We start from the raw sequence: 13,982 nt of genomic DNA on the forward strand, positions 1-13,982 counted from the left end.
AGAAAAGGGGAAAGCAGAGCCAAATGCAGCGACAACATGCTGGTGGTCAAGTATAAGGACAAAAGGGATGTCCTTATCCTGACCATACACCGTGACAACAGCACCCTTGTCACTGTTCGTGGGACCACAACACAAGTCCCAAAGCCAGATTGTATCCTGGATTACAATCGGTACATGGGGGGTGTGGATCTCTCAGATCAGGTCCTCCAACCATACAGTGCCATGCGAAAAGCTTACGTATGGTACAAAAAATTGGCCGTGCACATTGTACAGATGGCACTGTACAATGCTTTTGTGCTGTCCCTATCTGCAGGCAATACGGGGACCTTCCTTCAGTTTCAGGAGGTAGTCATCAAGGCCCTAATGTTTGGCACTCAGGGAGGTGAGGGTCCCAGTACTTCTGAATCTGATAGTGCCCGTGTTGTCCAAGGTCAACATTTCCCAGGACAGGTTCCCCAAACAGCGAGGACAGGACGATCACAAAAACGGTGTAGAGTATGTTCCAAGAGGGGAATCCGAAAGGACACAATTTACCATTGTGAAACCTGCCCTGAGAAACCTGGCCTTTGCATTAAGGATTGCTTCAAAGCATACCACACGTCCACAAATTAATAAAAATTAGTTTATACCCTGTTGACACAACACACTGTGTAGTTTCCAACATGGGGTCACTTGTGGAGTGAGGCACTTGGAGGTTTACGGTGCTCACCACATATCTAAATAAATTCCTTGGTAGGTCCAGTTTTCAAAATGGGGTCACTTGTGGAGTGAGGCACTTGGAGGTTTACGGTGCTCACCACATATCTAAATAAATTCCTTGGTAGGTCCAGTTTTCAAAATGGTGTCACTTGTGGAGTGAGGCACTTGGAGGTTTACGGTGCTCACCACATATCTAAATAAATTCCTTGGGAGGTCCAGTTTTCAAAATGGTGTCACTTGTGGAGTGAGGCACTTGGAGGTTTACGGTGCTCACCACATATCTAAATAAATTCCTTGGGAGGTCCAGTTTTCAAAATGGTGTCACTTGTGGAGTGAGGCACTTGGAGGTTTACGGTGCTCACCACATATCTAAATAAATTCCTTGGGAGGTCCAGTTTTCAAAATGGTGTCACTTGTGGAGTGAGGCACTTGGAGGTTTACGGTGCTCACCACATATCTAAATAAATTCCTTGGTAGGTCCAGTTTTCAAAATGGGGTCACTTGTGGAGTGAGGCACTTGGAGGTTTACGGTGCTCACCACATATCTAAATAAATTCCTTGGGAGGTCCAGTTTTCAAAATGGGGTCACTTGTGGAGTGAGGCACTTGGAGGTTTACGGTGCTCACCACATATCTAAATAAATTCCTTGGGAGGTCCAGTTTTCAAAATGGGGTCACTTGTGGAGGATTTCCACTGTTTAGGTACATCAGGGGCTCTGCAAATGCAACGTGACGCCTGCAGACCAATCCATCTAAGTCTGCATTCTAAATGGTGCTCCTTCCCTTCCGAGCTCTGCCATGCGCACAAACAGTGGTTTTTCCCCACACATGGGGTATCGGCGTACTCGTGAAAAATTGCACAACATTTTTTTCTTTCTATTTTGTCCTATAACCCTTGGGAAAACAAAAAAAACCTTGCTAAAGATCATTTTTGTGGAAAAAATGTGTTCTATTTTTTTTTTTACGACTCATCATTATAATTTTTGGTGAGGCACTTGGAGGTTCACGGTGCTCATCACATAGCTAGATAAGTTCCTTGAAGGGTCTAGTTTCCAAAATGGGGTCGCTTGTGGCGGTTTTCCACTGTTTAGGCACATCAGGGGCTCTCCAAACGGGACATGGTGTCCGATCTCAATTCCAGCCAATTTTGGTTTGTAAAAGTCAAAAGGTGCTCCTTCCCTTCCGAGCCCTGCCGTGTGCCCAAACAGTGGTTTTCCCCCACATATGGGGTATCAGTATATTCAGGATAAATTGGTCAACAACTTTAGTGGTCCATTTTCTCCTTTTACACTTGTGAAGATAAAAAAATTGTTGTTAAAAGATCATTTTTGGGGAAAAAATGTGAATTTTTATTTTCACGCCTCTACGTTCTAAACTTCTGTGAAGCACCTGGGGGTTCAATGTGCTCACCACATAGCTAGATAAGTTCCTTGAAGGGTCTAGTTTCCAAAATGGGGTCACTTGTGGCGGTTTTCGACTGTTTAGGCACATCAGGGGCTCTCCAAACGGGACATGGTGTCCGATCTCAATTCCAGCCAATTTTGGTTTGAAATAGTCAAACGGCGCTCCTTCCCTTCCGAGCCCTGCCGTGCGCCCAGACAGTGGTTTTCTCCCACATATGGGGTATCAGTGTATTCAGAAGGAATTGCACAACAACTTTCGTGGTCCATTTTCTTCTTTTACCCTTGTGAAAATAAAAAAAATGTTGCTAAAATATCATTATGTGGAAAAAAAAAGTTAAATGTTATTTTTTTCCTTCCACAGTCCGTTAATTCCTGTGAAGCACCTGAAGGGTTAATAAACTTCTTGAATGTGGTTTTGAGTACCTCGGGGGGTATAGTTTTTAGAATGGTGTCACTTTTGGGTATTTTAAATCCTATAAGCCTCTCAAAGTGACTTCAAATATGATGTGGTCCCTACAAAAAATGGTTTTATAAAAGTTGTTGAAAAAATGAGAAATCGCTGTTTAACTTTTAACCCTTATAACTCCCTAAGGAACAAAAAATTGGTTCCAAAATGTTGCTGATGTAAAGTAGACATGTGGGAAATGTTATTTATTAACTAATTTGTGCGATATGAGTCTCTAATGCAAGGGTATAAAAATTCAAAGTTTGAAAATTGCAAAATTTTCAAAATTTTCGCCAAATTTCCGTTTTTTTCACAAAGAAACGAAGGTAATATCAAATAAATTTTACCACTATCATGAAGTACAATATGTCACGAGAAAACAATGTCAGAATCGCCAGGATCCGTTGAAGCGTTTCAGAGTTATTACCTCATAAAGTGACAGTGGTCAGAATTGTAAAAATTGGCCCTGTCACTTAGGTGAAAACAGGCTTCGGGGTGAAGGGGTTAAAGATCTTTTCTATATCTAGCCTAGTTCTTTCCCAGTACTTTGGTCCTTTAGGGCTTCTGTACCCACCCTGGTGCTATTTCTCTGGTACTACTCCTTGTGTGCTGTCCAGAGGGATATATTGGCAAAAAGGGAAATGGACCTACCGGTCATTTGGTTTCTAGGAGTCCCTCAGGACAGTTCTCTTATTTCCCCTTACTTTATGTTTGATCTAGTATACAGTGCCTTGCACAAGAATTCGGCCCCCTGGAACTTTTTAACCTTTTCCCACATATCATGCTTCAAACATAAAGATGCCAAATGTAAATTTTTGGTGAAGAATCAACAAGCGGTGGAACACAGTTATGAAGTTGAAATAAATTTATTGGTAATTTTAAATTTTTGTGGAAATTCAAAAACTGAAAAGTGGTGCGTGCAATATTATTCGGCCCCTTTACTTTCAGTGCAGCAAACTCACTCCAGAATTTCATTGTGGATCTCTGAATGATCCAGTGTTGTCCTAAATGCCTAATGATGATAAATATAATCCACCTGTGTGTGTAATTAAGTCTCCGTATAAATGCACCTGCTCTGTGATTGTCTCAGGGTTCTGTTTGAAGCAAAGAGAGCATCAAGAAGACCAAGGAACACAACAGGCAGGTCCGTGATACTGTTGTGGAGAAGTTTAAAGTTGGATTTGAATACAAAATGATTTCCAAAACTTTAAACATCCCAAGGAGCACTGTGCAAGTGATCATATTGAAATGGAAGGAGTATCATACCACTGCAAATCTACCAAGACCCGGTCGTCCCTCTAAACTTTCATCTCAAACAAGGAGAAGATTGATCAGAGATGCCAAGAGGCCCACGATCACTCTGGATGACACTCTGGAGACACACCAAACATGTGGAAGAAGATGCTCTGGTCAGAAGAAACCAAAATCGAACTTTATTGCAACAATGCCAAACGATATGTTTGGCGTAAAGGCAACACAGCTCATCACCCTGAACACACCATCCCCACCGTCAAACATGGTGGTGGCAGCATCATGGTTTGGGCCTCCTTTTCTTCAGCAGGGACAGGGAAGATTGTTAAAATTGATGGGAAGATGGATGGAGCCAAATACAGGACCATTCTTGAAGAAAACCTATTAGAGTCTGCAAAAGACCTGAGACTGGGACAGAGATTTGTCTTCCAACAAGACAATGATCCCAAACATGAAGCAAAAACTACAATGGAATGGTTCACAAATAAACGTATCCAGGTGTTTGAATGGCCAAGTCAAAGAGCTGAAAAATGCTGTTCACAAACCATCTCCATCAAACCTCACTGAGCTCGAGCTGTTTGCCAAGGAAGAATGGGCAAGAATTTCAGTCTCTCGATGTACAAAGCTGATAGAGACATACCTCAAGCGACTTGCAGCTGTAATCTCAGCAAAAGGTTGCGCAACAAAGTATTAAGTTAAAGAGGCCGAATAATATTGCATGCATCACTTTTCAGTTTTTGAATTTCCACAAAAATTTAAAATAATGAATTTCGTTCAACTTCACAATTGTGTTCCACTTGTTGTTGATTCTTCACCAAAAATTTACATTTGGTATCTTTATGTTTGAAGCATGACATGTGGGAAAAGGTTGAAAAGTTCCAGGGGGCCGAACACTTTCGCAAGGCACTGTAAGTCTAAAGATAATTTTCCTGCATATCATTCATTCATCAAGATGCCATGGCTCGAGATCTAGATGAGTTTCTAGTTGTTCGTATAGACCATATGCATCCATCCTTCTGTGGTACTTTGAAAAACAGTGGAGGTGGGAGTCACCATTTAACCTCTCTGTGATCCTGTCCAAAAATAGATCAAGGAATGGCTACCTTCGGGTATGCTGTCCCCAGGGACTCCTAGAAACTGAATTACTGATGGGTCTAATTCCATTTTCCAACCCCTTCCTTTTAGGCTGTGTGCACACTTTGATGATTTGCTACGGATCTGCACTGTTTTTTCCACGCAGAATTGCACCGAATCCGCAAAGGAGTGCTCAAGCAATGTTAATCAATGGAAATCCAGAATTGTTGTGTATATGCTGCGGAAAATTCCGCACTGGTTCGCAGCGTTTTTTCCGCAGCATGTCAATTCTTTTTGCGGCTCTGCAGTGTTTCTGCACCTATTGACACTTTGAGTCAGTCAAATTCACAGCCAAACCTCAAGTGTAGAAAGGTCTGTGGATTTGCTGTGGATTTGCATGCCAAAAACGCTGCAGAAAGGAAGGAGGAAGAGTGTGTGGGTGGAGAATATGTGTGTGGGGGCGGAGAATATGCGCGGGTCTGTCTGCGGGTGTCTGTGTGTGTGTATGGGTGTCTGTGTGTGTGTGTCACAGCGGACATGTGCTGTGTCCAAAGCGCTGCCAATTACTGACCGTGGGGACGTAGCCTAATAACAGTTGCTGTTTTGTTACAGCATATGTAGGTTAATTATGTTAATGCTCCTACATAGGCTGGTGACTGTGTGTGTGGGTGTGTCTTTATTTAATTGTGTGTGATTGTGTGTGTGTCTTTATTTAATATTAATGCGGGTATCTGGCTGAAGAGGTTGAACAAGAAAATGACATCACTTTTTTTTCTAACCCCTTAGTGACAGAGCCAATTTGTACAGTTCTGAGCACTGTCACTTTATGAGGTTATAACTCTGGAACGCTTTAACAGATCCTGCTGATTCAGGGAATTTTTTTTGTAACATATTGTACTTCATGATATTGGTAACATTTCTTCGATATTACTTGCGATTATTTATCGAAAAAATGGAATATGGCAAAAATAAATAAAATTTAGCAATTTTCAAACTTTGTATTTTTATGCCCTTAAATCAGAGAGATATGTCACAAAAAATAGTTAAGAAATAACATTTTCCACATGTCAACTTTACATCAGCACGATTTTGGAAACAACATTTTTTTTTGTTAGGGAGTTATAAGGGTTAAAAGTTGACCAGCAATTTCTCATTTTTACAACTCCATTTTTTTTTAGGGACCACATCACATTTGAAGTCATTTTGAGGGGTCTATATGATAGAAAATAACCAAGTGTGACACCATTCTAAAAACTGCACCCCTCAAGGTGCTCAAAACCACATTCAAGAAGTTTATTAACCCTTTACGTGCTTCACAGGAACTGAAACAATGTGGAAGGAAAAAATTAACATTTAACTTTTTTTTGCAAACATTTTACTTCAGAACCATTTTTTTTTATTTCACAAGTGTAAAAACAGAAATTTAATCATAAATTTTGTTGTGCAATTTCTCCTGAATACGCCGATACTGCATATGTGGGGGTAAACCACTGTTTGGGCGCACCGCTGAGCTTGGAAGAGAAGGAGTGCTGTTTGACTTTTTCAATGTAGAATTGGCTGGAATTGAGATCGGACGCCATGTCGCGTTTGGAGAGCCCCTGATGTGCCTAAACAGTGGAAACGCTCCACAAGTGACACCATTTTGGAAACTAGACCCCTTAAGAAACATATCTAGATGTGTGGTGAGCTCTTTGAACCTCCAAGTGCTTCAAAGAAGTTTATAACGTAGAGCCGAGAAAATAAAAAATCACATTTTTTTTACACAAAAATGATCTTTTCGCCGACAAATTTTTATTTTCACAAGGGTAACAGGAGAAATTAGACAACAAATGTTGTTGTGCAATTTCTCCTGAGTACGTCAATACCCCATATGTGGGGGTAAACCACTGTTTGGGCGCATAGCAGAGCTTGGAAGAGAAGGAGTACCGTTTGACTTTTTCAATGCAGAATTGGCTGGAATTGAGATCGGACGCCATTTTGAGTTTGGAGAGCCCCTGATGTGCCTAAACAGGGGAAACCCCCCACAAGTGACACCATTTTGGAAACTAGACCCATTAAGAAACTTATCTAGATGTGTGGTAAGCACTTTGAACCCCCAAGTGCTTCACAGAAATTTATAAAGTAGAGCCGTGAAAATAAAAAATCCTTTTTTTCCTCAAAAATGATTTTTTAGCCTGCAATTTTTTATTTTCTCAAGGGTAACAGGAGACATTGGACCCCACAATTTGTTGACCAGTTTGTCCTGAGTATGCTGATGCCCCATTTGTAAAGGGGGGGCACTGTTTGGGCACACATCGGGGCTCGGAAGGGAAGGAATTCCACTTGAAATGCAGACTTTGATGGGATGAAATGCGGGCGTCATGTTGCATTTGCAGAGATCCTGATGTACCTAAACAGTAGAAACCCCCACAAGTGACCCCATTTTGGAAACTAGACCCCCCCCCGAAGAGCTTATATAGATGTGAGCACTATGAACCCCCAACTGCTTCACAGAAGTTTATAATGTAGAGCCATGAAAATAAAAAAAATCATATTTTTTCCACAAAAATGATCTTTTCACCCCCAATTTTTCTTTTCACAAGGGTAACAGGAAAAATTGGACCCCAAAATTTATTGTGCAGATTATGCTGAGTAGGCTGATACCCCATATGTGGGGGGGCCACTGTTTGGGCGCATGGCAGAGCTCGGAAGAGAGGGAGCGCCGTTTTGGAATGCAGACTTTGATAGAATGGTCTGCGGGCGTTATGTTGCGTTTGCAGAGCCCCTGATGTACTTAAACAGTAGAAGCTCCCCACAAGTGACCCCATTTTGGAAACTAGACCCCCCAAGGAACTTATCTAGATGTGTGGTGAGAACTTTAAATGTCCAAGTGCTAAACAGAAGTTTATAATATAGAGTCGTGAAAATAAAAAAATACATTGTTTTCCAAAAAAAAGATTTTTTAGCCCCCAAGTTTTTATTTTTACAAGGGTAACAGGAGAAATTGGACCCCAAAAGTTGTCCAGTTTATCCCAAGTACGCTGATGCCCCATATGTGGGGGTAAACCACTGTTTGGGCGCACGACAGAGCTCAGAAGGGAAGGAGCACCATTTGACTTTTTTGAGTGCAAAATTGGCTGTGGCATTTGGAGACCCCCTGATGTACCTAAACAGTGGAAACCCACCCAATTCTAACTCCAACCCTAACCCCAACACACCCCTAACCCTAATCCCAACCTGATCCATAATCCTAATTACAACCCTAACGATAATCACAACCCTAATCCTAAAACAACCCTAATCCCAACCCTAACCATAACCATAATCAAAACCCTAAATCCAACACACCCCTAATCCTAATCTCAACCCTAACCTCAAACCTAACCCTAATCCCAATACACCCCTAATCCCAACCCTAACCTTAACCCTAATCCCAAACCTAACCCTAATCCCAAACGTAACCCTAATGCCAACCCTAACCCTAATGCCAACCCTTATCCAAACCCTAACCCTAATCCCAACTCTAACCCTAACTTTAGCCGCAACCCTAGCCCTAACTTTAGCCCCAACCCTAGCCCTAACCCTAGCCCAAACTTTAGCCCCAACCCTAACCCTAACTTTAGCCCCAACCCTAGCCCTAACCGTAACTTTAGCCCCAACCCTAACCCTAACTTTAGCCCCAACCCTAACCCTAAGTTTAGCCCCAACCCTAACCCTAACTTTAACCCCAACCCTAACCCTAACTTTAGCCCCAACCCTAACCCTAGCTTTAGCCCAACTCCTCTAGCTGCCGGCCGGCAGATCATGGCAGGCGCACTGCGCATGCGTCCGCCATTTTCTTACCGGATGAAGAAGCCAGTGGCCAGGAGGGGACACAGGAGGACCCAGAGACACCGGTAAATAATAATAATAATTTTTATTTATATAGCGCCAACATATTCCGCAGCGCTTTACAAATTATAAAGTAAGTATAAGTATAACGGTAAGTATAACAGGGTCCCCGAATCCCCCTATTTCTCTGTCCTCTGATGTGCGATCACATCAGAGGACAGAGAGTGACACATCGCTTTTTTTTTTTGCGGCCGCCAGTAAACAGTTAATTACCTTCGATCGCAAAACAGCGGTCGGTAAAAACCAACCCCGATCATGTTCCTTGGGGTCTCAGCTACCCCCGGCAGCCGAGACCCCAAAGATCTTCCGGGTGCCGGCCGGCAGGCGCACTGCGCATGCGCCCGCCATTTTGGGGCCGGAACAAGATGGTGGCGCCCATCGGAAGCCACGAGGAGCACCGGGGGAGACAGGAGAGTATCGGGGGGCGATTGGGGACCCCATTTCTTTGCCCTCTGATGTGCGATCACATCGGAGGACAGAGAAATTAAATGGGAAATCACGTTTTGTTTTTTTGCGATCGCTGGTAAGCGGTTAATTACCGGCGATCGCAACCTGGGGGTCGGTAAAAAAAACCCCGAATCATGTTCTCTGGGGTCTCGGCTACCCCCGGCAACCGAGACCCCAGAGAAAATCCGACTCTGGGGGACGCTATTTACTTTTTTCACAGCACTGTTAATTAACGGCACTGTGGTTTAAGTACCCTTAACTGCCGCCGTTAAAAGGCGTATCGGTGGTCATTAAGGGGTTAATATATCTTTATTTAGCTTACAAATCCGCACGAAAATCCGCATCAAAAACGCATCAAATCCACGCAGAATTATTCACAAGCAAATCTGCAATGTGCTCACATAGCCTTAATGTACCTTTGTGTTGAATGACAGGTACAAAAACGCGTGTAAACGCTGCGTTTTTTTGACGCACGCATTTAACGCGTGCGTAAAAAAAACGCAGCGTTTACACGCGTTTACATGCGTTTTTGCATGCGTTTGCGTTTTTTGGGGGATTATAAAAAAAAAAAAAAAAAAAGGTTACCAGACACAACCAATGGGAACAGAGAGGGCGTACATGATTGGCAATCAATATATAGACCCTAGGGGAACAGAAATTTTCAGAGCTTGCTACTGTTTATGGTGTCATGATGGATCTTTCAATGGCGAACTTTTATTTCAAACTGGAGTTCAGCTTCAAGATTTTCCTTGCCTGTGTTTTTGCTTGGGAGCAAGACCGAAACCGCCAAAGATGGAGAAGGAGACAGCGTCGGCGTTTTTGGAGGCACCCCATCATTGAAGTGCGTGAGACCCGTGGAGCATATCACACGCTCTATGCGGAGCTGAATGCCAACCCGGAGAAATTCCAGGATTACACCAGAATGTCTCAGGATTCTTTCCGGGATTTACTGTCTCGTGTAGAAGGTTCCATACGGCGACAGGACACACGGCTCCGTAGAGCAATTCCACCCGAGGAACGTCTGTTAGTGACATTACGGTACGTTCCAAAACTAAACCAATGACAGTCCAAATTTTTGGTTATGACATGTATTTTGGGTTTGTTTTTTTTACCTTTTTCTTATTTAAAAACACCATTAAGAGCAGATTTTAATTTTTGTTTTTGTTTCCTTTTCTTCTAGATTTCTGGCCACAGGAGAGAGTTTATCTTCCCTGCACTTCCAATACCGCCTTGGAATCTCAACCCTGTCCGGAATTGTTGTGGACACCTGTCGTGCGTTATGGAATGTACTCCGTGAGGAGTTTATACCCGTACCCACCGTGGACATGTGGCGGGAAATATCAAAAACATTTTTGAACGTGTGTGATTTTCCAAACTGTTTAGGGGCGGTGGACGGGAAGCACATCCGCATTGTTAAACCTGCCAGAACCGGATCTGAGTTTTTTAATTATAAAAAATATTTTTCGGTAGTGCTCATGGCAATAGCGGATGCGGAGTGTCGCTTCATCGCCGTGGACATTGGAGCTTTTGGCCGTGGCAATGATTCCCAGACATTCAAGAGCTCGGATATGGGCCGTCGGGTATATGGCAACAATTTTAATTTTCCCCCTCCACAGCCTCTCCCCAACACTCAAGGCCCACCGCTGCCATTTGTTATGGTTGGGGATGAGGCCTTCCAGATGTGTGAAAATCTCCTGAAGCCCTATTCTAGTAGGGACTTGGACCACACACGCAGAATATACAACTACAGGCTGACCAGGGCCAGAAGAACCGTAGAATGCAGCTTTGGCATTCTGGTTGCTAAATGGCGCATTCTTGCAACAGCCATCAATCTAAAAGTGGAAACTGTGGACGAGGTGGTCAAAGCCTGTGTGGTTCTACACAATTATATAATGGCTAAGGAGCAACCCCACATTGAACTTGATGAACCAGTTTCACACCCATTGCCAGATTTTCAGCATCACCCGATGCGGTCAACTGCAGCCGTTGGTCTTATGCGGGACCAATTTGCGGCCTATTTTGTGTCCGATATTGGACGGGTTTCATGGCAGGACAATGTTGTTTAAATGTCCTGTTGTATGTTAATGTTTACCAATTATTAAATACTGATACAAATTTTTCTAATTAATAAACTTTGTTGTGTTCACCAGGTCTCCTGTCTTTTTCCTCTCTAAAAAAAGGTTGAACAAAGATGGGCAGTAGATATGTATATCATAATTTGTAATCCAAAACCAGGAGTGGGTGATAGTTGATGAGGTAATAATTAGATTTTTTTTAATCATAATTGACCTCTGTTGCACTCCCTATTTTGGTTTACAAAGAATGATATAAACACGCATACTTATAATAATGTAACCAGATTTAAATTTATTTATTGGTAATCTTCTTGACGTCATTGCGTCAAGACTGGCACGCTCTCTATACCCGTCAAGTCAAGTGTAAGAAATAATGAATTCATGATGAACATATACATGATCATGAATTCAAAATTTCTTACACCTGCCTAGGTGAGGATAGATAGTTAGCGTGTGCCAACCATTGTCCTATCAGTTTGACAAAAATTGTCACATAATGTGCTATATAGAATAGGGTGAATATACAAGTCAGTAATCAACTAAACAGGTCAGGTGTCCATTTTGACATTTGACCGGTTCAGTTGAGTTCTGAACTTGATTGCCACCATTTTCTCTTTGGACAGTGACACTACACTAGTTAAAAATTAAAAATAAGAGTATGGAAATAACTGCTATTTTTTTGGCCAACTCATATCTGTATACTAAAGAAACACATATAGATGTTGTCTGGTATTTTATACTACTGGAGATATGTGTAGGCCAAAAGAATAAGTGTGTGACGAACTTTATTGGTGTGTATTGAGAGCGGTGAAAGACACAATAAACCAAACATAATTGTTGCAAATAATATTTTTTTTTTATTGAGGAAAAACAACAATTTATTTCTTGGTACCGCGCCGGGTTGAACCACGCCGGCTTGGGGTTGAGTGACGTAACTGGGGGGTATTCAGAACTGAAGCCTGGCTCACTGTGGAGGAGGCAGAGGTGGCAGGAGAATGGGCAAGAAAACTTGAAGGGTCTGGAAGTTCGGGGATGGGGCTTAAAACATGAGGGGCTTGAGACACACTGGAAGGTTGAGACACATCGGTAGGTGATGGGGGAGGAATAATCAAAGTTTTTTGTTTTTTATGAGTTTTGCCAGTTTTACGTTGGGTTTTCCGGGTTGGGGGAAGTCTTCTGGGGCTAGGTTGTAAAGTGTAGGCGGGAGACACGTCAGGACCCGGCTCCACAATTAAACAGTCAGTCTCCATTGTGGAGCGCTCGGCAATGTCTGAGTCCAATGGGGGAAAAGATAAAGTCCCGCCTGGGTCCTGGTGCCTCGTTGGGGGGGGGGAAACAAAAACCCTCCCAGGATCCTGGTGCCTCGTTGGGGGGGGGGGGAAACAAAAACCCTCCCAGGATCCTGGTGCCTCGTTGGGGGGGGGAACATAACACCCTCCCATGTTCCTGGTGCATCGTTGGGGGGGGGGAACGTAAAGCCATGGATGGGTCCTGCTGCATCGGGGTGGGCTGCATCGGGGTGGGTCCTGTCCGGAAAGGTATGGCTTGGTCGCGCTGCATCATGGGGGGCCCGGTGCGATACGCCATGGATGGGTCCTGCTGCATCGGGGGGTGTCCTGCCCGGAAAGCAACGCCTCGGTCCTGCTGCATCGGGGTGGGTCCGGTCCCATATGCCAGGCCTCGGTCCTGCTGCATCGGGGGTGGGCCGGTCCGATATTGCATGGATGGGTCCTGCTGCATCGGGAGGGTGCCGGGCCGATAAGCCACGCCAGGGTCCTGCGTCATCGTGGTGTGAGCGGAGGAGGTCCAAGCCGGAGCAGCGGTCGTCACGGTGGTGGCGGTGGGATGTCCAACAGCACTCGTCATCGTGTTGGCGCTGTAGTGGAGTACACCTGTAGAGGGAATAGAGGTGGCCGTGCAGTGGTATGCAGCAGAGGTAGGAATAGTGTTTACTTGTGACAGTGACGGCACAGTTGGATATGCCGCCACATTACGACTCTGACTCTGCTGCATAGCCTGCACAAAAGCAACATTGCAGGCCTGCATCACACTCAGCTGGAGATCAGGGCTAAGGTGTTCCGACATGCCCTGTTCGATTTGATTAAAAAAATGATGAGCTGGCTTCTGGAGGTCGGCTTTCACTTGATCAACGCTTTTGGCGACATCCTGGATGCGGCACTCTAACAGGTTACGGGACACATCCATTCTGTCACCTAAAGCCTTGATAGCTTCGTGTAAAACCGAGCTCAAGTGCAAAAACTCGGGCATGAGGGACCTATCCGAAGCCCTCTGTCGCTGCCGGGATGAGCCCGCAAAAATGGGTGCAGCGAAAGAGGACTGAGAAAGGGGAAGACCTGATGGGCCAGCCCCCTGGTCTCCAGTGAGTGTGGAAGACCCACCTGGTGCTGCGCTGCTGGATGGCTGGGACAGGTCCGTGGCTGCCGGCTGAAGGACCGCTCCAGAACCTGTGGCGACAGTCGTGCAGTGTGTGCTGTGAAAAAAGAAAACAGAAAATTAATACCAAACTATAACAAGACGGTACATCCTGTGGAATTAAAAATGACAGATTATGTCTATGCAATACAACCGGAGGCATGTGAGAAATACTTACGTTCTCATGAGAAGGACCGGTCTCAGGAAGGCCAACACACGGTGGTATTTGTAGAGCCGGTGCCTTGCTCCGGAACCACTAGCTGCACTCTTCTCTGCACGCAGGTCC

The 13,982-nt window shown here is 44.1% G+C and overlaps 2 protein-coding genes across 2 annotated transcripts in view; both read left to right on the plus strand.

Moving 5' to 3' along the window:
• C2H10orf53 (chromosome 2 C10orf53 homolog) overlaps positions 1–13,982 on the plus strand; it is a 126,463-nt gene that overhangs the window by 68,277 nt on the left and 44,204 nt on the right. The window lies entirely within an intron of this gene.
• LOC138667710 (uncharacterized) lies at positions 9,892–11,290 on the plus strand. The gene is made up of 2 exons (XM_069755820.1): positions 9,892–10,226; positions 10,369–11,290. Exons 1-2 carry the CDS (start codon positions 9,892–9,894, stop codon positions 11,252–11,254), a joined length of 1,221 nt encoding a protein of 406 aa, XP_069611921.1. The 3' UTR covers positions 11,255–11,290.

This window comes from Ranitomeya imitator, chromosome 2 (genome assembly GCF_032444005.1).
Source record: "Ranitomeya imitator isolate aRanImi1 chromosome 2, aRanImi1.pri, whole genome shotgun sequence".
Taxonomy (NCBI): Eukaryota; Metazoa; Chordata; class Amphibia; order Anura; family Dendrobatidae; genus Ranitomeya; species Ranitomeya imitator.